The sequence below is a fragment of the Amblyomma maculatum genome, chromosome 8, assembly GCF_055883805.1.
Source record: "Amblyomma maculatum isolate TAMU_Amacu chromosome 8, ASM5588380v1, whole genome shotgun sequence".
Taxonomy (NCBI): domain Eukaryota; kingdom Metazoa; phylum Arthropoda; class Arachnida; order Ixodida; family Ixodidae; genus Amblyomma; species Amblyomma maculatum.
In genome coordinates this window covers 124,095,781-124,121,833 of record NC_139351.1, presented here as the reverse complement: position 1 = coordinate 124,121,833, position 26,053 = coordinate 124,095,781, and the positions used below count along the sequence as shown (strand labels likewise).

General features: G+C 47.4%; 1 protein-coding gene across 1 annotated transcript in view; it reads right to left on the bottom strand.

Annotated features, from left to right (window-relative positions):
• Positions 1-1,790: 1,790 nt before the first annotated feature.
• LOC146182462 (ileal sodium/bile acid cotransporter-like) overlaps positions 1,791-26,053 on the bottom strand; it is a 50,629-nt gene continuing 26,366 nt past the window's right edge. Inside the window, exons 3-5 of the mRNA XM_084577587.1 lie at positions 4,371-4,542; positions 4,028-4,265; positions 1,791-3,465 (exon numbers count right to left, since the gene is read on the bottom strand). Of these exons, the coding sequence (XP_084433713.1) occupies positions 2,988-3,465; positions 4,028-4,265; positions 4,371-4,542 (888 nt within the window). The 3' untranslated portion in view covers positions 1,791-2,987. The remainder of the gene's footprint in view (positions 3,466-4,027; positions 4,266-4,370; positions 4,543-26,053) is intronic.

Here is a 26,053-nt window from a genome sequence, read left to right as displayed (position 1 = left end):
GATAGAACGCCAAGGAGGGCCTAAAAATAGGACGGTTTGAATGGTCGACCAGAACAAGTCGAGTTCAAGCTTCCTTTTCTTCCAGGCTCGCGCTTGTGGCCCCAGTCGTCATCTTTGCCGTTGTCTTCTATGCGGCAATATTTTAATCGTCTGTTATCTACTCTGTCCGTAATGCATTTCTTCCCGATGAGGTGCAGGTGCCCAGCTATTACTTTTACAATTACTGCGGCTTTTAATCCTTACGAAACACAGACAGAGCGCCCATAAGGCATTATGACGCGACTGATGGCGCCTAGCGATCGCGTGCCCACCGGAGGCCATACTGCAAACCACGTTCAAGAAGCACGAAGGCGTAGTTGCCCCCTACAGCGTGGGCGAGGCAAAGGAGGCTATGGCGAGGCACACGTGTAACGCGCCATCCTAGCAACAATAAAGCAATGGACGAGTCCGGATTCCCGATGCGATCGAGGAAGATTCGAGGAGACCAAAAATGCGCATGCTCGCCTCACATTGGGCATAATTGTTGAAGTATTAGGGTCCTGTGGACCTTTTGCCAATTGCCCTGTGTTCTTCTATCGGAGCTATTTGCTTTCAATACGTTTTTCGTCTTCGTGTTCCTATATTCATAAACTAACCTGAATGAAAACGGGATCAGTTTATGCGGTCGATACATTTGTAAGTTTATAGAATCAGCTTCTAAAATAAAGCGAAAATGTATGGCGCAGTCTCTATGGGTATCCATAGAAGCCATGCAAATGGTTTCGACTAGAAGTGAGCTCCCTAGGTCTTGATAAAGGTATTGATACAAATATGGAGGCATCATAAAAAGCTTACAGGCTAAGGATCTGGTTTAGAGTAGTGTAGTCGGGCAGTTACGACTGCCCCTAATATCAAAATTTTAGAGGACAGAAGAATCATTTTTATCGGGAGAACCTTGAAAGGTTTAGCGGCATTTTAAGTGTCAGGTTTTGCTACTCCAAAGCAGACACTGTGAAACGTGGTAACTTTTATCCAACCCTTTACGTAAACAAATAATCTGGTGGAAATCGCCGCATCGATCCAAGCCATTTTTAGGTGAGTGCTGAAAACATGGCGGCTCAGCATGTGTCACAACATACACACTGTGTCCGACGGGCAACTCGAAACTAAGCCTGATGAATTCCGTGTCGACCACAGTTCGTCCTATAACTGCTGCGATAAATTGGTCAACCCTATTTTCTAATACTGCCAGATGTTAAGTGCGTTGGCTGCTGACGTACAGTTACAGAAACTTGTTAAATTATAGCGTCTAAAATGATTTAGTTGCTTTTTCCAACAGCAATAAAAAGTTACTTATGTGTTTTTGTCGTCTTTCTAATTTATAGGCTGCTTTTGCATGCACACGTCACTGGGCATGACGTCATCTCCTTTCGAAAATGAATTTATGAGGTATTTATCGCCACGACATCGTAAATGCTCGAATCTGAAGGTTCATTACAAGCTTAGCTTGCACCGAAACTGAAAACTTATTGATAATGCATCCCCTTAAATATACATAAAGCTTTCCACTTGCAGGGGCATGGTCCCTCGCACAGTGTGAGCGCAAGTGGCACCTCCGCTACTAAACGCGTTGAAGGATGCCTTTTCTTGCTTCAACTTTCACGTACCAGTAATTTCTGCCATAAAATGCTCTTTATTGAACAACCTACTCACTTCTAGGCCGCTGTGTTAAGCGAAATTTCACATTTAATACGTACCGGTGAATTTAGTTCAACATAGATAAAATGATAAAGCAATAACAGAAGCAAATCTTCAGACTAAAACGTTCTATATTTTAAAAGTAATAAAGTGGAAGATCTTCCAGGTGTTGATTTGAACTTTGTCATTAAACAACCATAAAAAGCCTAACCTCTATAACAAAAACAACTTCCTGGACATGGTTTTCATGTGCCGTAAAAAACTACGGCATTGAAAACAAAATTGCGGTGAGGAAAATAATCTGCATGCTTGTACTCCAAACAATACTTGACAGTGCTTCCAAAAGAATAGTCTTCCGAGAACAAAGAACAGCAGGGGAAAATGTTGAAAGTCACTGTGCCTACAGAAACACCGCTTTCAACAACCCTTCTAACAACTCTAAAGCAGTTCAAAACGAAAACTTTCGATTTCCTGAAAATACACTGTGAGATGAAGCCCGTAGCAGCTTTCAAACATGAACAGTCTTTCAATTTTCCAAAAGCATTAAAAATATAAACATGTACTATACAACAGCACAAAAAGGTGTACTCTGAGGCAGCGACACCAATTGATCATACTGCGCCCATGTAGTCTGTTTCTCCACAGTCCGTGTTTCGCCCTGTTACCAACAATTAGTCAGCATGAATTACTTTCTCGCCAAAAACTTGTACATTGCTATAAGGCGTAAAACACATCACTTTACTGACACCAGCGGAGGAAGAGTAAGGGCTCAGGCGTCTTTGAAAAGCCGATGCTGCGCCCAGTCCAGGCAAACAATAAATCTTCCAAGACGTAATGCCGAATAGTCGTTGCCACGCCATTTGAATAGTCGTTGCCACGCCATCAAATGTCTGACAACGTAAGCAAGTGGAAACATAAAACCATCAATATTTTTTCTGGGACTGCAAACAGTGACTACTGTTCCACCGTAAAAACATCCATATATTAAAATATCAAATGGCAGGGTTTATACAAGGAGCAGGTTGGTGGAAAAAAAAAAAAAAGAAAAAGAAGAGGAAGTGTGCGGGTCAGTTTTCTTAACTAACCCTTGTTTTCGCGTGGCCTCTAATTGCCTAGTGAGTATCAGTGCATAGACATAGTACATGATGACGGCAACGTCAAGACAAAGCGGGGCAGGGAAGCCGCGGCCCATTTTGCACGTGCACGCGAATCGGGCTTGCTTCGATACGGCACAACAATATACTGCGAACATTATCAATGGTCCTGAAAGCACGGCGCTTCCACCTTGGAGAGTCCCCTATCACCCGTTATCACAACCGAGACTTCTTCTCTTCGCTCTCGGTGACCACAGAGTCGAGCTCAAGGACATCCTTTCGACAAACGGGCGGGCTGCCACCGGCTTCAAGAGCCTTCGTTGAGAAGAGGCCGTTTTCGACTTCCGGTTCTGAACTGTCTTCCGGAGTCACCTTCTTTTCCGGATGCAGACGGTTGTCGATGCACGACTTTATCCGCTTTCCCGCGTACAAAAAGTAGAGGGGGACGCCCTGTAGAATGGCCTGGCAGACGACAGGCACGATGACCAGATCGGCGTCGGGGAGCGGAAGTGACGTAAACAGGATGACAACGGCGATGCCGCTGTTCTGGAAGGCGATCTCGATGGCCACTGCTATGATCTGCGGACGACTGAGGCGGCCCACAAACGCTGCGAGGGCTCCGAAGACGTAAGCGCTCCAGGAAACGAGCGCACCGCACAGCAGGGCTTGCCACGTCATCAGCTGGAAGATGTACCTGAAAGCGATGAGAAGGAAGCTGTCCGGTGAAATGCAATATGTGACCAGATGTATGGCACCTCTATCAAAGGCATGCGCATGTTTAAAATTTCCTGCTCGTTCATTGAGTCTTTTCGCTGATAAACTATGATGCCATGATTGGAACAGGGTCGGAACAGCCATTCTTATTATGCAAGTAAAAACACATTGTTTCACACATTGTTCACATTGTTTATAGTATTGTGTCAGTATTTTTGGTTTTCCTACAATGCACGCGAATTCGTATTTAAATTAACTGGCATCGGGGATTTCGAGCATACATTTACGAAACCTGCTGTACGTTTGTCGGCAGTGTTTCCGTTTTTTTTCGTTATTGATTTGCATTAAATGTTTTCTTTTTGTTGCAATTCACATTTTTTACCACTGCGAACGAAATGCTGCTGCCTGTACATTCCTGCCAAATTAATCCTTAAATTTAATCACCTTTGCCCCACAGGCTAACTGTATCTAGGTATACATTAAATATCACTCCGTGCTTTTAGTTAGGCACAACGTGAAGAGCACTCAAACCAGACACTCACTTGTTGACAGTGACGCTCAACGCCAGGATTGCGATCAGCACGATGACAGTAATAGGCTTGATGTACTTCGTCAGAGCCTGGGCCCAGTTGCGCTTGAACCTTAGGATAATCATGCCGATTGCCAAGGGAACGGCGAGGCCTACAAGGCTGGCCATAATGTTGCCGAAAGGAATGTTGAGGACTCCAGTCTCAGGAGACATGTGCCGTCCCAGAATGAACACCCACAACGGCATCATACCTGTAAAAAGAAAATGGTGAGTACGTAAGCAAACTAGGATGCACGACTATATATGATTCTACGGAGGTGGCAACGTGTGATGGCCCCAGACTCTTTGGTTCTCACCTATGCTGGCTATGGTGCTGATGAAAGTCATTGTGACGCTGAGTGTGACGTCGCCATTGAAGATGAGCGTCCAGAGGTTGCTGGAGTTGCCACCGGGCGAGCAGCCAAGCATGAAGATACCGAAACGCATAAGCGCGTTGTCCAGCAGAAGCAGACCGATGCCGTAGGACACCTGCGCAGTTGAGCACGAACATGTGATCTCTTCGATAAGTGGACCAAATGGCATAAAAGTCACCGGACGGCACAATGTTCGCATAATAGGAACGTTTAAACGAGAACTAGAGTGAAAATATTTTGCGACATGTGCAAAAATTGCCACGTGCTTTGGGTCATCTCGCAAGTAAAGATGAGAAAGCTTGAAAAAAAAAAAAACTGAAATTTCTAAAGTAAGCGCTTTTTTTTTCTTTTCAGGAGAGGAAAAGGTAAAAATAAAAAGTGGAACATTTCCCAATGCGATTCAAAAGCTTTACGACTACTTGCTTTCAGTTTAGGTTTCATTTTTTTTACTTTGAAAATCTCAACAGCAAGCGCCGAACAGGGAGTGGTGTGAAGTTGTCATCTTCTGTACGTCGTAAAGCTCTATCGGCTATGGGAGATGCCGAAAACGAGAGCTAGGACAATTTTGATTGCAGGATACTCATTACGTGCGCGAGGTGCGACAGCACGCCGGCGCCTTGCGTCACGTCTAAATCGAAATGCGGCCGCCGGCAGGCATCAAAGTCTGGTCACCCGGTCTAGTATAGTTGAGCGCCTATGCCATCGTGTGTTAAGGTATCTTTCATACCTTCATGCTGCGAGAAAGTGAGCTGAAGGCAGGACCCACGGATGTGTGAGGCTGAACACGACAGGTTTGAAGTATTACCTCATACGTTTATAGACCAACACCGTGTTTACAAACAAAGGAGGCGCTCGCTGCGCCACTGGCGACTGGGGGTGAAAAGTAGGGTTAGCGCCCGTAGGAATACATGGAACCGAAAGCTTCCAAAGCAGTTTTCTCATTTCACGGGGCACCTATGATGTGGCTATTCGGTGCGAAGCAACTATGAACATCGTAAAACAGATCATGAAATTATGAAATCTCATTACCATGGCGAAGTATTTATAAAACACGCGATAGGTATGGGGTTGCGAGATGGGAAGGTGACCCGTAGAAACGCATGTAAACACAATTTACCGCAACATTTTTCACGTTTCGCAGAGCACCAGAAGTGGTAGCCGGTCGTTAAACGTTGGCCAGCACTTTGAAGAAATGTGTGACAAGGTATGCTGTGCCATTTTGAAGGCAATCTACTTTTAAAACTCCCTGAATAATCGGTGTTGCGAATCCGGACACACCCAAAAAGAAAGCTGGGTGTAGCGAATCGCACAGTTTTGTTTATAGTCTGATATGCTGCCGCATGGGTAAGTTAGCTTGATAATACTGTCGCTCAAGTGATACAGCCTAGACAGAATTACATTTAAAGAGAAGCTATCAAACGCCATACGACAATATGGACAGAACGAGAATCGCGCATTGCAGCAGACGACGGCTCAGCCGCCTCCAGGTTCGAAGCGTGATTCGCAAAGTGACTGAAACGCACCGAAGCGATAAGGTATAGTAGCGTTAGTCCTGAAAAACTATAGCAACATGCAAGCAACCGGTGGTACCGTTGCTAATAATTTGGTTAGCCTACTCATGGCCTACGTTTGCTTATGAACTTTCTCATAAAGTCATTATTCGATATTGGTGCCTTCTAGTGAATAAATCCAAGCTAGCCTAAGCATGTATTTGATTTTTTCCAATTCCAATTTATATTTTTCAATTTTCCAATTTTTTCAATTCCAATTTATTTAAGATTTTCAAGAAATTGAAATTAGTTGATTTTTCAAGACATCAAAATTTCTGGAAATACTGCATCTCTACTCGGAAAGCCGAAAGAAAACGAAGAAGCAGGAGTTGGTAGGCGTTGGGAAACTGAATTCCTATACCGCAAAAAAGAGATAAACATTTACAAACTCAGCCTGTAAAAATATTTGAGAGGAAGAAATTTGACATTTATTGCAATGCGCTTTTCACGACCATGCGTGCAGCATTGCAATGGGTCTTCAATCGTTGAACCTATAGCCAGAATGACACTGAGAAATACGTAGTTTATGGGTAGACAGAAGCGGTAAGAAAAAGAAGATTACTTGGCAATGTACCTTTCCCTACTATCCCGAAAGGCGCCACACGCTCACTATATCACATTCATTAAATATTGGGTGTGTCTTGTGTTTTATGGTAGGTAGGGAACTATATAAAATAATTCACCCAGTAAAAAGGCCAGTAAAGGAACCAGAACGTTAACAAGGAAGCCTGCATCTATAAGTTAACTTCAGGACTGCCAACCAGTCCGTTTGAATATTTTTTTTTTACAGTCCAATATGGCGTACGTAAACAATACTTATAGACCGTGCACTCGGCGCCGTAGTGCAAGTTATGGCAATTTTGGGAAGAATATTATTCTGGCAAGGTAGAGTGTTTCAGAAAAGTTAGTAGCTAAGAGTGATTTTCTCCTGCTTCCCAATCTAACCTCTAAAAATTAATATCGCCAGACAGAGCGCCAAAGTGGAGTCGTTCGTTACTCAAAGTCAACTCAACCACAATTAGCGAATTCACGACGCTATTCCATTGGATTGCGCCTTCGAATATTTGGGACCGAAAAACAAAACAAGTTGTTCGTTAAAATAGTACGACAAAAAAAAAAAAAAAAAAAAAAAAAAAAAAAAAAAAAAGGCGAGATACGTGTGAACGCTCCTAGTAAAAAATGAACTGCATGGACACTTTATTCGATTTCCTTTTTAGAATCGAGTTTAAATAGCCGTAAGTTGCGAAGTTAACTTTGAGCCAAAAGTTCATATCTGTCGCATTGAAATTTGATGTATTATACATTATACTATATTCGCAGTTGTATCAAGAACGGAGACGGCACAGCATGCATTCAAAGAGCATAATCTTGCAGCTCATATTACGCGTTTTCTATAGTCCTCTACGGAAATAGCACTTTGCGGCTTACGTTATCAGTTTTCTCACCATGTTCATTCAATAATACCATCAGCTTACGCGCAAGTCCCGAAAGGCTTAAAAAAAGATGCTGAAAGTGTACGCCAGTCGTTCGCACAGTTATAAAATGAGCTTGGCTCCCAATCGGAGGCGTCTTCACATTATTATATCTGAGCGGACTCTCGAGGACTCACTTTGCAATAAACGTCTGAAACAGCAGACTGCTTGTAATCCAAGCAGCGCTAACCAGTGTGTTGGCAAAGCACTCGCTCTATGTAGGGCTGGTCATTGCTGACACAATGTCAATATTGGGTCGATAGCTTGTGCTACCTTGGAAGTGATCTAACCCCGGATGATATGCAACCAATTAACCTGGTCTGCGTCTTTGGTTCGCAGTTAAACGAGTCATTCATAGAACACATTACTCTTAGTCGCCGCTTCTAAGCTAGTGATGGTTTCCACGTTTTGTACTACGCCAGGTTTCGGCCCGTCGCGTCGCCCCGGGAAGGGCCACGTTTGACCTTGTACAGCCACAAAGAAGAAGAAGGCGAAGATAAGAAAAAAGAGCAAATGAAGAAAAAGGAGAGAGAGAAGATGAAGAAGAAGAAGAGAACGAAGACGACGAAGAAGGAGACGAAGGAAGAAGAAGACGAAGAATAAGGAAGAAGGCGAAGAATAAAAAAAGAAGACTAAGAAGACAAAGAAGACGAAGAAAACGAAAACGACTAAGAAGAAAACGACGAAGAAGACGAAGAAGACAAAGAAGCAGAAGACTAAGACGAAGAAGAAGACAACAAAAAATAAGACGAAGAAGAAAACAAAGACGACTAAGAAGGAGACGACGAAGAAGAACACGAAAAACCCTCGGTCAGTAGCAGCTAATGCTTTCGCTCCACATTCGGTTCAGCAGCATTGCAACCTTCTAATTTATATGCGGGCTGGTAGCTTACGATCTCACGTCATACCCTTAAAGGATGAGCTTAAGTGTTCCCAATAATGTAGCACCTTACACTGATAGGGCGTGATAGGGGAATAATGTAGCAGGCAAAAGAAGCTTCCGCCGTTGCTAGAGCGATTCAACTGGGGGTAACCAGAGTTAAACCACAACTATCTTTTTTTATGTTCTACGATGTGCGCACTGTTCTCAGGTCGTTCATGCAGGCATTTATTAAACAATCAGAATGTCTCTTTATCTGATGCAGACCACTTTACAACAAGTGCCCATTGTCGACAAAAGCACAGAGCATAAAAAGACTGAAAGCAACTACTGAATGATTTATTACATTAGAAATGAATTGAGCAAATAAATATCATCAGTTTTTTTGTTGGTTCACCAAAAAAAAAAAAAAAGGGGGGGCTCAGAGAGCTGGTGCTTGCCGATTATCGTGTGCAACCGGACCTTGTACGCTCAGTTCAGTTCAGGCGTTCAGTCGTGTCCGACTCTTCGTGACCCTATGGACCATGTCACGCCACGCTTTCCGGTCTCTCACTATCTTCTTAACATCACATAGCTTCATCTGCAATGCCTCGAGAATGCCATCTAACCATCGCGTTCGCTGCCTACCCCTTCTCCGGCGACCCTCAACCTTTCCCAACATCAAATCTTTCTCCAGCGACTCCTCTCTTCTCATCAGATGACCAAAGTAGCTGAGCTTTAACTTTAGAATTTGACCCTCCAATGAGCAGTCAGGGTTTATGGTCGACAATATCGACTGATTTGATCTTCTGGCAGTCCAAGGAACTCTTAAGAGTCTTCGCCAGCACCACAATTCAAACGCGTCAATTCTTCGGCGGTCAGCCTTTTTCACAGTCCAACTCTCGCATCCATACATCACAACTGGAAAGACCATAGCACGGGTTATACGGATCTTGGTTGGCAGATTAATGTCTCTGCTCTTTACTAAGCGGTCAAGGCTAACCTTGTACGCTAGCACGTTCTCAACATGAACATCATGTTTTCAAAGAAAGTGCGCCAAACTCTCGCTTATCTCTTATCTCTTAGAACAAAACAAACGTCATTCGCCTTTGTTAGACTTTGTTCCCTCTCGCCAGATTTTTTTTCGTCTCCTTATTTTCTCTTGCTCGCCTTCAGTGCAAAGACCTTCAGGTAGCACATTTTGTTGGATATTTTTGATATTTTAGCTCAATCTTGAGGTTGCAGAATCGGGAAGAGAGTTGTTAGCATTGGGTACCAGGAACCATATATCACATTATAATAAATAAGTATGCTTCTCGAGTGCTTTGGCTGGTAAATCACGGTGATATATACTCACAACATATCAAAGGGTGACTTCTCGGTTTGTGTCCACCCTTTCGCCAAACATTTTGTATTCCGCTACAGAGCCCGTTCGCCCCTCAAATCAAAATCAAATAGGGCATTCTATGCGCCGCGCACAAGAATTAAATGGTAAAATTAAGGAGTGATAAGATATGATGCGATTAGAAATGTTTTCTAAAACGTCACTGAATTTGCGGGGAGAAAAGGAAGGCACACCACAGATCGCTCGAAAAAAATAATTATGGGGGACACTCAAGCTACGCCTTTAGGGGTATGACGCGACAGTGTATAGGCTACCAGCCCACATACAAAGACCCGGCTTTAACCAAGCCGTGTCAACGTGCTTGCATGGCGGGAAATGCAAGGGTCATGGCAGGTTGATTTCGATGTCACCCTCCCATGTGAAAGGAGCGACCCGAATTGGCAGCTCCTGCCAAACGAAACGGTAGGGCAAGCCTACGTCTAATCGGTGAGCAGCCAGCTACCCGCTGTTAGCGCCATGCCCGTGATTTTTCGCTCACAGCGCCAACGCTGACGGTGGATTTTCTAGTGAATAAGTCAACGCCATCGCATTAATACTGTCGCCCATCAGTAGACGCAAGGTGACATTGCCAGTCATGGAATGCAGCAAGGCAGCGGCAGTTGTTCAATGTGCGCCCTCTTGTTCAGTGTTCGACACTTCTGGCCCAACAGCAAGTAACCAAAGCAGATTTTCGCCTATTCCTCAGAACGCAGAAAACGCAGTGACTATGAATGGAATAGCGGAAAACAAATAAAGCGAGAATTTGTTTTATGCGGCTCCCAAGAAAACAAAAATTTGAGGGTAGAGGAGAGCGGCGAAAGCCTACCCTTCCTCTCCTATCATTTGTCTCTCATTGTTTGCCCCAGTTGCGATCTTTTCAAGTCGTCGTTTGACATAATGGTCGTTTCGTAGTCATGCGTAGTCTTTACCACTCATACCTAAGCATTTTACTCATTTCTATTCAACTGCGGTCATTACAAGTCGCCGTTTGACATACTGTCATTTCGTAGTCATTAGCAGTTATGCCTAGTCATTGTAGTCATTAGAAGTCATGACGAGTCATGCCTAGTCATTGTAGTCATTAGCAGTCATTGTAGTCATTAGCAGCCATGACGAGTTATACCTAGTCATTGTAGTAGTTAGCACTTATTGTGCATTTTTACTCAATTCCAATCATATGCGCACCGCCGCGGTGGTGCAGTGGTAAGACGCCATGTGTGTGTGTGTGTGTGCGTGTGTGCGTGAGAGGTCTTAAAAGAGGTCTTGAAAACCTACCGCAGTGTAGCTTCCGCTACAAACAATTTATTTTATGAATGACCGGGGCGGCCGCCTTTCGAAGGAGGCGAGTCGCAAATGCGTCTGTGTGCTCTGCGATGTCTACGCTCGCTAAGGGTCCCTATGCGATCAAAATTCTAGGGAGCACTTTGGATCACTAAAGTGCGATGAAGCGAGAGCTTTTGTTTGAAACGCCGCTGATTCCTACTTTACCTGCTTCTGTATGCTGTGTGGCGCGGCGTTCGAAGAAGCGCCAAATGAAATGTCATCAGTCGATCATGACCAGACGGGACGTTATGACCGGATGTGACGTCATGATGACGCCAGTTCCGGTTATTATACGTGACCGGTTGTGGCGTCACGGCGACTTCAAGTACGGTTTGGTTTGGTTTGGTTTGTTGGGTTTCACGTTCCGAAGCGGCTGAGGCTATGAGAGACGCCGTAATGGAGGACTCCGGAAATTTCGACCACCTGGGGTTCTTTAACGTGCACTGACATCGCACAGCACACGGGCGCCTTGCTTTTCGCCTCCATCGAAAAGCGGCCGCCGAGGCCGGAATTCGATCCCGCGTCCTTGGTCACAGTAGTCGAGCACCGTAACCACTGCGCCACCTCGGCGGGACGGTCATGGCCGATGACATTATCAGGTGATGGCGTCACAAGCTCGCGGTATCCCGCGGAATCTCGCGAATAAGTGGGACACTTCTCGCGGACGCACGCACAGACGTACACGCTGGTGAGTCATGATTCATTAAAGGCTTTCGCCTTAAAATTACAAATGTTTTGGCTGTACACGTGTTGTGCACCTCTACTACCCACAAAGCGTTAAAGATATGTATGCTATATCTGAGTACGCATTAACAAGCTTACGAACGCGGACTTTGCTATCCGAGAAGACGACGTTGGCTTGGAGCAGCTCCTGAACAAACAGAAGTACTTGTCAACCATTGCTATGTCGTCGCACAATCAACGGGCATTGTTCACCCCGCCACTTAGTTTGAAGGATCCTCTCGGGAGGACAAAGCGTGTATTTGCATTGTGTGGACGTTGAATAAAAGGTTTGCGCTTGGTCTGGACGGCTAATCGAGAGAGTACGCCACGCTTGTTTGCCCTGACGAATAGCTGCGCTCTGAATGCCACCGCCACCGGAAGCTTGCGAGACTATGCAGTTATCGGTATACAGTTATGCAAATATGAATTACGTAATCTGTGGGCATTCGGTATATGGCAACTTTGCCTTCATTCAATACGCAGAAGTTGGTTGCCCATTTGGAACTTTTGGCTTGTTTCTTTACTTCATGATGCCAACATTGACGTAAATGTGATAACTCCTAAATTTTGCATATCATTTTTCGCTATTAAGGTAAAGTCAGAGGGGGTTGAAATGAATGGCCTTGTTGACGCTCTTTCGTATTTCATTTTTCTGGAAGTGATTGATTTATAGGAAGGGAAAAGGCGCAGTAACTGTCTCACTTGTTTGCTGTGGACACCTCAACCGCGCCGCAAGGGAAGGGAGGAAGGTGGGAGTGAAAGTAGAAAGAGAGAAAGAGGAGCCGTAGTGGCGGGCTACTGAGTAATTTCGACCACCTGAGGATCTTTAACGTGCGCTGACATCGCACAGCACACGGACGCCTCTTCGTTTCGCCTCCATCGAAACGCAGTCGCCGAGGTCGGGTTCGAACCCGGGTATTCCAGACTGTAGTCGGGCGGCTTCGTTTTGACGTCACCAAGTAATGACGTCACAGTCAGGGAATCTCGTGGACATTCCTCGGGGTAACGCACGGACACACTTCCCACAGCCACAGCAAGTGTGACAGATACTGCGTCTTTCCCTTCCTGTGAAACAATTATTTTCAGTGGGTTTCCTATAGCAACCACAAACATCCTCACACTAGTAAGGACGCTGGGCTGTTGAGTCGTAGCAGCCGCAGCGTGCGAGCCGGTCACTGTTTCTTGTCCAAAGCGTTCGTTTCCCCTGCCATGGAGGGTTTCTTCTCAGGGTCATTCGCGGTGTCTTCTTTGACGGGCTCGACGGATCATCATAGCCAGTTATGCACTGCGTACACTGTAAAGCCGAGCCATTCTTCCATAATTTATAATTCTATCTTGAGCCTACACTTCCCCCGGAGGTTGCAGATGCGCGTAAGTGTCGGTTTTCAGGTAAATATTCATGATTACATATTTAATTCGGGCTTTTGCAGTTCCTCTACTGCACAGCCTTCAAACAGCGCAATGTGAGAGAATGATAGTTCGCGTTAGGACTTTCAGTGAAAGCTTCGGAATGCTCAGGTTGTTCCTGTGCATTTTTAGTTGCCTTCGAAAGAAACGTTGCTCGCTGGTATACCATTTAATTTTATACTATGTGAGCTCTGCTGGTACAGTCTCTACTTACAGCAAGCATTTGGAAGAAAAATTCAAAAGAGCAAGTTAAGCACTTGTATGTTCTAAGGAGTCAGCCAAAGGATGTAGGACAATGGGGCAGAATTTTCAGATGGCCACACACGAGCGTATGCTTGCCTCCTATGCGTTGACGACTGAAGAGGTGTAAAAGATTAAAATTACACTCATTGCCACCTATTCCTGCGCTCTTGTAATTATTTCATTACGTTATGTTCGGCGTTGGCCCTAAAGCTCTCCACAAAGAAAGGTGCATCCACAGACCACAGCTTTCAGGTGAATGGCGCCTGGAACTAGTTCAGATTCTTAGACTTGGCAGCCAGACTTTTCTTGAGTAAGGAGGAACTAGCTAAGCCTAATAACAAAAAGGAGAATTTTAGCGTAGTACACGATATTTAGGCAGCACCTATAGTGTAATTGTACTGTTTTCTTTTCCCCAAAAAGTCCACGCTACATAGCAGCGACCACCGTTATTGTTCTCCGATCGGTCAGGCTTTGCGTTGTACCTGTAGCGATACGACGCCGGCTTACAAATATTTACTCTGTGCAATGCAGCTACGGGTTTCTTTGGAAAGAGGTGCAAGTAAAAACCTGATAACCTGCTGCTACTCAGTAACCTCCCTCTATCAACGAGTTTGTTTTGGTAACCTTGTTAAGCCAGAATTGTGCGTTTACTTTGGAAAGATCGGAACATATTCTCAGATTGTTGGGTCGGATGTTGTTGTGTAGTTAAGGTTATCTGTCCCCGATTGTTCCAACTGACCACAGAAAAACCAGCTACAGAGCACTTTAACAGGAACGAGCCCGATGATAATCGGATAATCTAACGCTATTTGCTAACGTCAATCTGTCGACGTGTTTTGTTTTGGAAACGTTGCTAAACATTTCAGGGAAGCTGTGTGCACCATTCGCCGAGGCCTAATCCTGCACTCGAACGGTCCTCGAATCCACCAGCAAAGGCGCATTACTCAACAGAAAAGCCAAGTAGCGTATGGACTCTGCCAAGCTGCACGTCAAGGAGAGACACTGAAGCAAAAAGCTTCAATACGAGGGTCGAAGCCGAGCTTCGCGTATGCCGTATGCCGCGACCGAGTGACGTCACATCCAAGGCCAGCTGCGCAGTTCCGTCGCCAAGCTCTGCCGGCGTTGCTCCGCCTCATTAAAAAAAAAAAGAAAAAAAAAACTAGTCTCAATCCGGGAACCGAACCTCCATCCCTTGGATCCCCAGCCAAGCGCTTTACCTCTGTGCCGCGCCCTTTTTTCTTTATTGCCAAATTCATTATTAGATTTCGCACATAAAGAACATTACTCCACAAAAATACATGTGTTAAAACCATGCCATTTAGGCTGCGTGATTCATTACAAATCAGGCATTTGCAGCAACATTTCTATTCTCGGAAGCCACTCAAACATTTCGTCTTGCGTCTTAAAAACTTCAATAACACTCGCAACGGCTTCGCGAAAATACTGTCGTATTTTCCTCGTATCAACGTCTGCATGCCTGAAAGTCATTCTGGATCGCCAGACACTGTGCATGCCCAATAACATGATCATCTCCAGCTGTAGCCCATCACCATCTTCAATTGGTAGAAATCGAATTCCGAATGCATCCACGGGTAGGACTTTTTTTAATTGTTCGTTGTAGACTGTCCCAGAAGGAAAAGGCTTCCTAGCAGTCTAAGAAAACGTGTTCGATATTTTCCGATTTACGGCATATGAAACAGTGATTTCCCCAATATACAAAAAAAAGCCCTTTATTTCTAAATAAGTCTTAACTTATAGTGTATTATTGATATGCAGCTTGATATGCTCTCCCTGGTACAGCCATATTTTTTACTCGTTTAAGACTGACTTCCATGGACCTGCACAGTACAATGATGTGTACAATGGGATCGGGAGAAAGACATCGCACAAGTCCTTATAAAGTTTCTTTCGTGTCAAAGTTGATAAATATTCATACGATAAACGGGCTTGCAATACATGACATGATATATGTACACTTCTTTAAGAATTCCGAAAATCCTCCCTTGCATGCTCGCTGAACTTACAACTAAATTTGGTAGCACTTTCTTCAACCTAACCTGACACAGAATTCAAACCACAGCTGATGGAGATAGCCAGAACCTATTTGCTCATCGCGGGCAAACCACTCCATTCGAAGGAAGGCCTGCCCTCTACAGACTTCAGCACGCGCACTTGCTGATAGTCGTAAGCTTAACCGGTAGGCCCCCACTATTAGAAAAGAGTCCAGAAACAGACACTGTCGAGTTAGCCATTTTGCTTCTGGAAGCCACTTATAAACAAGACAGTTATAGCAATACTCAAAGGTTTGGTTAAGGTCTATGGCGTTTAACACCCCAAAGCGACTCAGGCTATGAGGGGAGCTGTAGAGGAGGGCTCTGGAAATTTCGACCACCTGGAGTCCTTTAAAGGGCACTGACATCGTGCAGCACATCGACGCCTTGCTTTTAGTCTCCATCGAGAAGCGGCCGTCATGGCCGGGATTCGATCCCGTGTCCTCGGGTAGAACAGGTGAGCGTCCTAACCAGAGCACCGCCATGGTAGAGCTATTAAAAAAGGGTCCATATTCTATATAGTATCACTGTGGAATTAGTCCTTTTGCTTCTCGGAGCAACTTATAAACAGGACAATTATAGTCAGGCTTATGGAATTTGGCACCAACGGCAGCAAGATCTTCGCTTTCCTATACTTGCATGGAAAGGAAGCCGGTAACGTTAGTTTAGAATCGTAAATCTAGCGCGCTGCTACAGTCATTTTATTTCCTAGGAATTACGGAGGGACATGCCTTAACGCTCTTTACACTGAAGTATTGACAAATTTTTAATCCACCCCACTAATCCTCTACTATTCCACCCCAATTCACCCGTAATCCAACTGAATCTATACACTGAAGCGCTGAAGTTTGTCAGACTAATTACCTTTGGAAGCGCACTTGGCACAAATTAAGCAGCCTCTACCACTTCCTCGGAGCCAAGGTTTAATTTGGGCACATGAAGCTACGTAGGGTGTTCGAGATATACGCCGGACATTGATCTTTATGTAAACTAGTTCACTTGACAAAGTCAGTTCAATGTGAGTGTCAAGTGAATTGTGGGGATTGCTTCTCCACAGTTTATTTTTGTACTTTGTAAATTCATCATATTTTCTTCAGCAAGCCTTTCCGTCGCCAGGGAGAATGCATTACTGGACCAAGTACCGAGTAGGCTTTGCCAAGATGCAAGTTAGGGAGGGTCATTTGCAAGCGGCTTCCCTAGCGACGAGTAGGTCCATCACTTAAATAACCGTACGATCTACTCTTATCGGACAATGGGACGTTGGGATTTATCACATTTTGTTCAGCCAACTTCTCTATCACCAGCGACGACGCCTTACTCAACCAAGTACCGACTAGACTCTGCCAAACTGCACATCAGGGACTGTCATTTGTAAGTGATTTCCCTAGCGACGAGTTGGTCCACCACTGAAACAACCGCACACTCTCCTCTTATCGGACAATGGAACGTTGGCATTATACAGCGGGTAGAGATAGCCAGAACCTATTTGCTTATCGCAGGCAAATCACTCCATTCTTAGGGTGGTTTGCCTTCTATAGACTTGAGCACGTGCACTTGGTGATAGTCGCAATCTTCACAGGTAAGCCGCCACTGTTAGGAAAGGGTCTAGAAACAATCACTGCGGAATTAGACATTTTGCTGCTCGAAGCCACTTATAAACAGGGCACTTATAGACATGCTGTGGTGCTTTTTGGCACCAAGGCCCGCAAGAACTCCAGTTTTGCAACACTGGCATGAAAAGGAAGACGGCAAGGTTAGTTTAGAATTATAATTCGAGCGCGCTGGTGCAGTCATGCGATTTTCTGTGAATTACGGAGGGCCCAACGTTAACATTCCTTATGCTAAAGCATTGACTAATTTTTAAACACATCCACAAATCCTCGCTCCATGTTTATGCAACCCACCACAAACACACGCTCAATGCACCCGTAATCCAAAAACATCAGCCGCATTCCTATGAAATCTAAAATAATCCAAATTTTAATTATTCGCAGTCTACCAGAGACCAGCTTAATTTGATGTAATCCGAACAAGGGGCTGTATCCAACGGCTGCCGAGAGAAGATAGAGGACAGCGAAATAGCAGGTGTCCATGCGCCCCTTTCAGATGGACACTTTCGAAGCTATTGCGTCGAGAGCCTAAATATTCTCAGTCGCGATCGAACTGAAAGGAGTTGTGCCACTGCTACGTGGTTAACTCCATCGCCTTCGAGATATCCCGCCGAGGTGGTGTGCCGCCACCATTGCCTTCAATCTTTTTGCTTACACAACCATTATCATCACCAGCCGGACTATACCCACTTCAGAACAAAGGCATTTCCCATTTTTCTCCGTTTAACACGGTCATGTGCTAGCTGCATCCACGCGATCCCTGATAGCCTAACGTCATCCACCCACCTAATTTCTTCTGCCCCCTGCTAGGCTTTCCTTCCCTTACAATCCAATTGGTTACTCTTAGCGACCATCGGTTATCCTTTCTTCGCACTACATGTCCTGCCCATGTTCATTTCTATTTTTTTTTATATTGATTAGAATGTCAGTAACTCGAGTTACTTCCCTGACCCACTCTGCATTCTTCCTATCTCTAAACGTTATATCTACCATTTTCCGTTCCATATAGCTCTGTGTTGTCCTCAGGTAGAACCATTTTCGTTAGCCTCTACGTTACAGTACCATAGGTGAGTACCGGTAAGATGAAACTGTTATACACTTTTCTCTTTAGCGATACAAGCAAGCTGCTAGTTATTATGTGTGAGTACGTCCCAAATGCTCTCCATCACAATCATGATCGATTTATTTTCCTTTCATGGTCCGGATCTGCGGTTACTGCCTGTCCTAAGTAGACATAGTCACCTACCACTTATAGTGCTTCTTAATTATCGGAAACTGCTATTTTTTTCCCGTGACTGCAGAACATTACCTTAGTATTCTGCGTATTAAATTTTAGGCGTATCTTTTTGCTTTTCCTATCTAGGACATTAATCATAAGTTGCAATTGGTCCTTTGAGTTACTTAACAAAGCAATGCCATCAGAGAATCGTAGGTTACTGATATTGTCACGGGTTCTATCGCTACCCGGACGGCAGTCCAGAAGGACAGGGTCAAAGGACGGGGTTGAGGCACAGGAGGCAGAGAGCAGGCGCTTCACCAGGCAAAAGCAGCGGCGTCCCAGAACCACGCGCACTCCGCAGAACTTCGTCTTCTTCTCCCTCCAGAACTGACACGGTTAGCGCGGGTTACACTACTCCTCCCCCTGAAAGGCGCATCGTCCCGATGCGCGCTCCAGCGTTACTGAAACGTTAAATCGAGCAGAGCTCAGAGTCAGAATACGTGGTTCTAGCGTTCACAGTAAGTTTTGAGGCGAACCACATGCACCACTTCAGGATGAGGGGGCCGACGAGATGTGCTCGGAACAATCGGAATCACCTCGTAATTCACGTCGCTTATACGGCGAACGACCTCGTATGGGCCAAAGTAACGTTTTAGCAGCTTCTCGCTGAGACCGCGACGGCGAACGGGAGTCCACACCCACACTTTATCACCAGGTGCAAAATTAACTTCACGATGCCGGAGGTTGTACCTGCGTGCATCGACGTGCTGGCGGTCTTGGATGCGTAGTCGTGCCAACTGTCGGGCTTCTTCTGCGTGCTGGGTTACCAGTTGGACATCGTCGTAGGAGTAGGCCTCCGGCTCATGGGGAAGCATGGCGTCAAGCATGGTAATCACCTCTCGGCCATGAACCAGGCGGAACGGCGAAAACCCGGTTGTTTCCTGAGTTGCGGTGTTATAAGCGAAAGTTACGTAGGGAAGAATATCGTCCCATGTACGGTGCTCGACGTCCACATACATAGATATCATGTCGGCTATAGTCTTATTAAGGCGCTCTGTGAGCCCATTCGTTTGGGGGTGGTATGCGGTAGTTTTGCGGTGGTGCGTGTTGCTTAAACGCAAGATCTCTGCCATTAGCTGGGACACGAACGCGGCACCGCGATCTGTGATCAAGACTTCGGGAGCACCGTGACGGAGGACGATGGACTCGACGAAAAACTTCGCTACATCAGCCGCTGTTGCAGAAGGTAAAGCTCGCGATTCGGCATACCGTGTGAGGTAATCCGTAGCAACAGCAATCCAGCGGTGTCCCGAGTTGGACGTAGGAAAAGGTCCGAGCAGGTCCATGCCTACCTGCTGGAACGGAGTCATAGGCGGCGGAATGGGGTGAAGATGTCCTGCGGGTTGTACGGGCGGAGTCTTACGTCTTTGACATTCGCGGCAGGTCCTGGTATAGTGACGAACAGTCTTAGCAAGTTGAGGCCAGTAATACTTGGAACGAATTCGTGCGAGTGTTCGGCTGTATCCCAAATGCCCGGAAGTTGGGTCGTCATGACAGGCGTCCATAATTTCATTACGCAGGTCAGCCGGAATAACCAGTAGCCAAGACCTCGCACTCGCTGCGAAGCTCTTTTTGTATAGCACATTGTTGCGAAGACGTAATGCGGGCAGAACGCGCAAGAAGACGCGTGGAATGGTGCCTTCTTGACCTTCCAGATGGGCGATTACTTCACGGAGTTCAGTGTCGTGTCGCTGCCGCGCTGCCATATCGACCGTGCTTATGGTACCTATAAAAGCATCTTCATACTCGTCGTCTTGACCGTCAGATACTGATTCTATAGGCGCTCTGGAGAGGCAGTCAGCATCTGTGTGCCTGCGACCGGACTTATAAACTATTGTAGCATCGAATTCTTGCAACCGAAGTGCCCACCGTGCAAGTCGCCCTGAAGGGTCTCTCAGAGTGCTGAGCCAACACAGAGAGTGATGGTCGGTAACCACCTGAAATGGGCGTCCGTACAAGTAGGGTCTGAACTTATTAATCGCCCAAACTACCGCGAGGCATTCTTTTTCAGTGGTCGAGTAGTTAGTCTCCGCCTTCGATAATGTTCGACTTGCGTAAGCGATTACACGCTCGGTCCCGTTCTGTTTTTGAATGAGCACGGCTCCGAGGCCCTTGTTGCTGGCGTCTGTATGAACTTCAGTCTCGGCGTCCTGGTCAAAATGCCCGAGTACAGGGGAGGTCTGTAAGCTTTGTTTAAGGCGGTCGAATGCACGCTGCTGTTCATCCGACCACTGGAAGGCGACGTTCTCTTTCGTGAGGTGAGTAAGCGGTGCAGCGACATGAGAAAAATTGGGAACAAAGCGCCTATAGTAAGCACAGAGGCCCAGAAACCTCCGTACGGCGTTCTTGTCCGATGGTGTAGGAAAGGAGGCGACGGCGGCTGTTTTATCGGGATCTGGACGAACACCCGCGCTACTGACGACGTGGCCAAGGAATTTTAATTCATCGTAGGCAAACTTGCACTTTGTTGGCTTCAGAGTGAGGCCTGCGCTTCTTATAGCTTGTAGTACTGCTCTCAGGCGAAGAAGATGATCGGAGAACGTGCTTGAGAAGATTACAACATCGTCAAGGTAGACCAGACAAGTTTGCCACTTCAGTCCGGCCAAGACGGTGTCCATAACGCGCTGAAAGGTTGCTGGGGCGGTACAGAGGCCGAACGGCATCACTTTAAACTCATATAGACCATCCGGGGTGATAAAAGCAGTCTTCTCTCGGTCGCGCTCATCCACTTCGATTTGCCAGTAACCACTTTTCAGATCTATGGATGAAAAGTAACGGGCATGTCGTAGATGATCAAGTGCGTCATCAATGCGAGGAAGGGGATAAACATCCTTCTTGGTGACGTTGTTGAGACGGCGATAGTCAACACAGAATCGAAGAGTGCCATCCTTTTTCTTTACTAGTACCACTGGAGCTGCCCATGGGCTGTGCGAGGGTTGGATTATATCGTCGGCCAGCATTTCTTGCACTTGGTTCTGAATAACTTCACGTTCTTTGAAAGAAACTCGGTAAGGCGACTGACGAACAGGGTGAGCAGCGTCATCGGTAATTATTCTGTGTTTGGCAATGGTCGTCTGGCGAACTCCGGATGACGTAGAGAAGCAGTCTTGGAATTCTGCAAGCAGCGCTATCAATTTGGCCCTCTCGCTCACAGAGAGATTAGGTGCAATGCTTACACCCAATGGTGCATCGTTCTGCTGCGAAGAGGAGGAGAAAGCACCTTCGGACAGGGCAACAACTTGAATAGGGGCGGTAATGCTCTCCATGGTACCGAGAGCCGTGCCTTTCGTAAGGCGCTGTGGAGTGCCACAAAAGTTGGTGACTAGGACGTGTACGCAGCCAGTATCCAGCTGCGCGATACCTCGAGCAACACCAAGACCCCGTTCAAGAAGCAGCTGAGCACTTCCTTCCAGCAGAACTTCGCCAGAAGCAACGTGGTCGGACGTGACAGGGAGAAATACGCTAGACTGGGGCGGTACGGTTACGTGCTCCGCCAAGACGCGTGCCGTGCAAACTTGGGGCTTTGTTTGCGCCGAGGTATATCGAGGTTGACGAAGCGTGAGGCGGCGGTCGGTAAAGTCGATTACAGCGCTGCAATCACTCAAAAAATCCATTCCGAGAATAATGTCTCTGGAACATTTCGATAGTACAACAAAGGTAACCGGGCACCTGAGACCGTTAATCTCAATACGAGCAGTGCATCTGCCGATTGGTCTCACGAGGTGGCCTCCAGCGGTTCTGATGTCGGGGCCATCCCACTGCGTCGTTACCTTGTGAAGTCGGCGGCATAGCTCCCCACTCATAACAGAATAGTCTGCACCAGTGTCAACGAGTGCCGTCACGTCGTATCCGTCGATCACAACATCGAGGTTATTGTACACTCTGGCGCGACGGTCGTCGGAAGCTCCGTCGGGGAGTTCGTCGTGAAGTTCGTCAGAAAGCTCGTCGGAAAGCTCGGCGGGAAGCTCGGCGGGAAGTTCGGCGAGAAGTTCGGCGCGAAGTTCGTCGGGAAGGTCGTCGGGTTGATCGTCGGGTCGCGTGGGGGAGCGGGGCGAAAAACGTGGAGGCTCTTTAACAGGAACGGGTTCGGCAACGTCACCTCCAGACGTCGCCGGGCTTAGTTTTCCCGATGAGGGGACAGGCTTTGCCGTCGATTGCTGCGAAGGGGAGAATCGTATCGGCGGGACGGTGTCGAGCGAAGGTCGCGACGTGAAGACCGGTCGGGTGGTGGTGAACGGCGCAGATAATCCGCGATGTCGCGGGGTTGCTCGCCGAACTCCGGGCGGGGAGCATTCCGCTGGAAACCGCGAAGACCAAGCTCGCGGTAAGGGCAGCGACGGTAGACGTGGCCTGCTTCTCCGCAGTGGAAGCATAGTGGGCGTTGGTCGGTTGTCCTCCACACGTCAGCCTTGCTCATCCATTGCTGCTGCGGACGAAGATCGTACACAGGGGTACGGGGTTGTGCAGGCAAGTACTGTCGACGAGCAGGCGGCGGTGGTGGCTGCTGCGGCGGCGGGCGACTAGCAACGGACGCGTAAGTCTCAATGGGCTGAGTAGGGGGCTGAGTAGGTGAAGAAGCAACGGAGCACTGTGGATAAAGGGCACGCTGTACTTCTTCGCGGACAGCATCCGTGAGGGTGCAGGATGCCGAACCATCAGCAGGTGGAAGCAGCTGCCGTATTTCCTCGCGTACAACTTCGCGGATGATCTCGCGTAGGCTTGCGGTGTCGAAGGAACCAACAGGGAAACGAGCAGCTGAAAGGTTCGAAACGCTGGGACCTCCAGCAAGGCGACGATAATGGTCCGCTCGCGTAACCAAGGCTCGCTCGATGTTCGTCGCCTCATTTACAAATTGTGCCACTGTAGTCGGCGGATCACGAATAAGCCCGCCGAAAATGTCACTCTTGACGCCCCGCATGAGTGCACGCACCTTTTTTTCCTCGGTGGCACGGGGGTCGGCACGGGAGCTAAGTCGTAGGACGTCTTGAACAAAACTCGTTACAGTTTCGTCGGGTCGTTGTACTCGTGTTTGCAGAAGGTCTTCTGCTCGCTGTCGCCGATACTGATTGGCGAACGTCCGTCGCAGCTCTTCCTTACATGTGTCCCAGGATGTAAGGGAGGCCTCGTGGTTTTCGAACCAGTGCCGAGCCGTACTGTCCAGGCAGAAATACAAATTCTGAAGACAGTTTTCGGCATTCCAGCCATTGTGGCGGGCCACACGTTCGTACTGCTCCAGCCAATCCTCCACATCTTCGGAGGCATCGCCATGGAACGTGGCAGCCGCTCGAGGAGCCATCGGTAGGTACACCACGGACGGTGCGAGAAACGAGTCCGTCTGTAGACATTGGGTCGTGGTACTCCGGGCCATTGTAAGTTGTGGTGAGCCGGAGTTCGGCAACAGACCAAATTCAGGAGCAAGTCCTTGAAGTCGCCGGCTGGCACGTATCTCGGCCTCCTCGTCGAAGGGGCGGCGGCTGAGACTTGGGGGCGAACTCAGAGTAGCGGGTTTTGAGGGGCTGTGCTGCATTTACCCCGCGTCTCCACCAGAATGTCACGGGTTCTATCGCTACCCGGACGGCAGTCCAGAAGGACAGGGTCAAAGGACGGGGTTGAGGCACAGGAGGCAGAGAGCAGGCGCTTCACCAGGCAAAAGCAGCGGCGTCCCAGAACCACGCGCACTCCGCAGAACTTCGTCTTCTTCTCCCTCCAGAACTGACACGGTTAGCGCGGGTTACAATATATTCTCTGCCAACCCTGACCCTTAACTGCCCCCATTTCATGTTTCTGAATACGTCCTCTAAGCAAGCTGTAAATAGCACTGGGGAGATTGTGTCTCATTGCCTAAAACCCTTCTTTATGGGTATTTTGTTACCTTCTTTAAGCAGAACTATGGTTGCTGTGAAGCCACTATAGATGTTGTTACGAAGAAGGGTTCAGGAAAGCCAGGAAAAGGAAGGAAGAGGAATTTGAGGGGTGCGCGTTCTCTTGGACCTTGTCTGGTGGTGCCTGTGCTACTGCCCCGCTGGCTGTGTGAACCTGGCCTGTCAAACCTGCCAGAAGGCCTTCCTGGTCACGTTACGGACATGACACTGTGGTGGAGGGACCGGAGTAAAGAACCTAGGCACACTATTCAGCGCAGCTAGAACTGGAGCATCGTAAGTCATCGCCTTGTTGGCCTTGAACCACTGACCAGTGCCATGCAACCTGCCGATGACCCGCCAGCAGCCCACGGTGACGCTGAAATCCAGGCTGGAGACCGGCCTGCGGATACAGGGACCGGTTTCTCGCAACATTATCGGGAGCCCCGGACTTGCGCAGGAGCGGCAGGCGAGGGCGTTGATGAGTGGTTGACCCACTACCAACGGGTGAGCCGCTACAACCGATGGGATGCCGCTGCTCAGCTTGCGAACGTGGTTTTCTTCCCGACAAATACCGCGTTAGTCTGGTTCAAAAACCTCGAGGACTCTCTGATAACCTGGCAGCATTTTGTTACCCAATTGCACCTGTGCTTTGGTGACTGCCTTACGCGGAAAAAACGCGCTGAACACCTGCTCGCACACAGGGCTCAGATACCGGGAGAAACGTGCACAATCTATATAGAGGAAATCTTTAAGCTCTGTAAAGCAACGAATTCTCAGATGACTGAGGAAGATCAAGTAGGCCATTTGCTGAAAGGCGTCGCTGACAATATTTACAATTTCTTGATAGCAAAAGATGACCGGGATGCCATTTCTGATCTTATTTGCCACGTTCGTAAGTTTGAGACATTAAAGACTCATCGCCTTCATGACGTGCCTGGCCGCCTTGCGCAGTAGGCAATCAGCTTGCAAGAATTTGATTATATGGTGTGACAAAAGAGCGGGCGCCGGCACGCTGATGCGGACTCTCTCACGTTTGCCGGTTGCGACGGCAGAATGTGACGCCGACAATTTTGACGATTATATTGTAGCAGTATTATCTCCGTTCCCCGGCGCCCGCAAGCTGCGCACTGAGCAGAGGCAGGACAAGAATTTCAAGCCATAATTTACTGCTACACAGGACTCCGCAGCTTCCAGTCCTTTTTGTCTACGCGGCGGCCTTTTATACAAGGAGGACTATTGTAGCACTGGCCTCCGCTACCTTCGGGTGGTACCTCACAGCCTACGAACCTCTGTTCTGCGCGTCATGCATGAAGATCCTACTCCGGGACACCTAGGATCTGCGAGGACACTCCATCGCATCCAAGAACGTTTTTATTGGCCACGGATACAGGAAACCACTTAGAAGTATGTGGCAAGCTGGGATCAGTCTGCCAGTCACAAACGTCCCACTGGTGCTCTCCCTGGTCTTCTACACCCTGTGAAGCAGCCAAGATCTCTTTTTGAGCAGGTCGGCGTAGACCTACTGGGGCCCTTTCTCAAATCTCATGACTAACCGCTGGATCGTTATCTGCTCTGATTATCACACGCGTTATTGTGAAACGGCAGCTCTTCTGTCGGCTTCAGCGCACCAAATCTCTCTTCCTTTTACACTTCGTTGTACTTCACCATTGGCCACCACGAGTGTTGATCAGCGACCGAGGTCCCCATTTTACCGTAGATGTTGTGGAAGAACTCCTTCGCTTGTGCGCAACGCATTTTTCACACACTACATCTTCTCATCCTTATATAAATGGACTGACCGAGCAAACCAACCGGACAATCACCAACATGCTTTCAATTTACAGGGTCATCCACTTCTACCTAT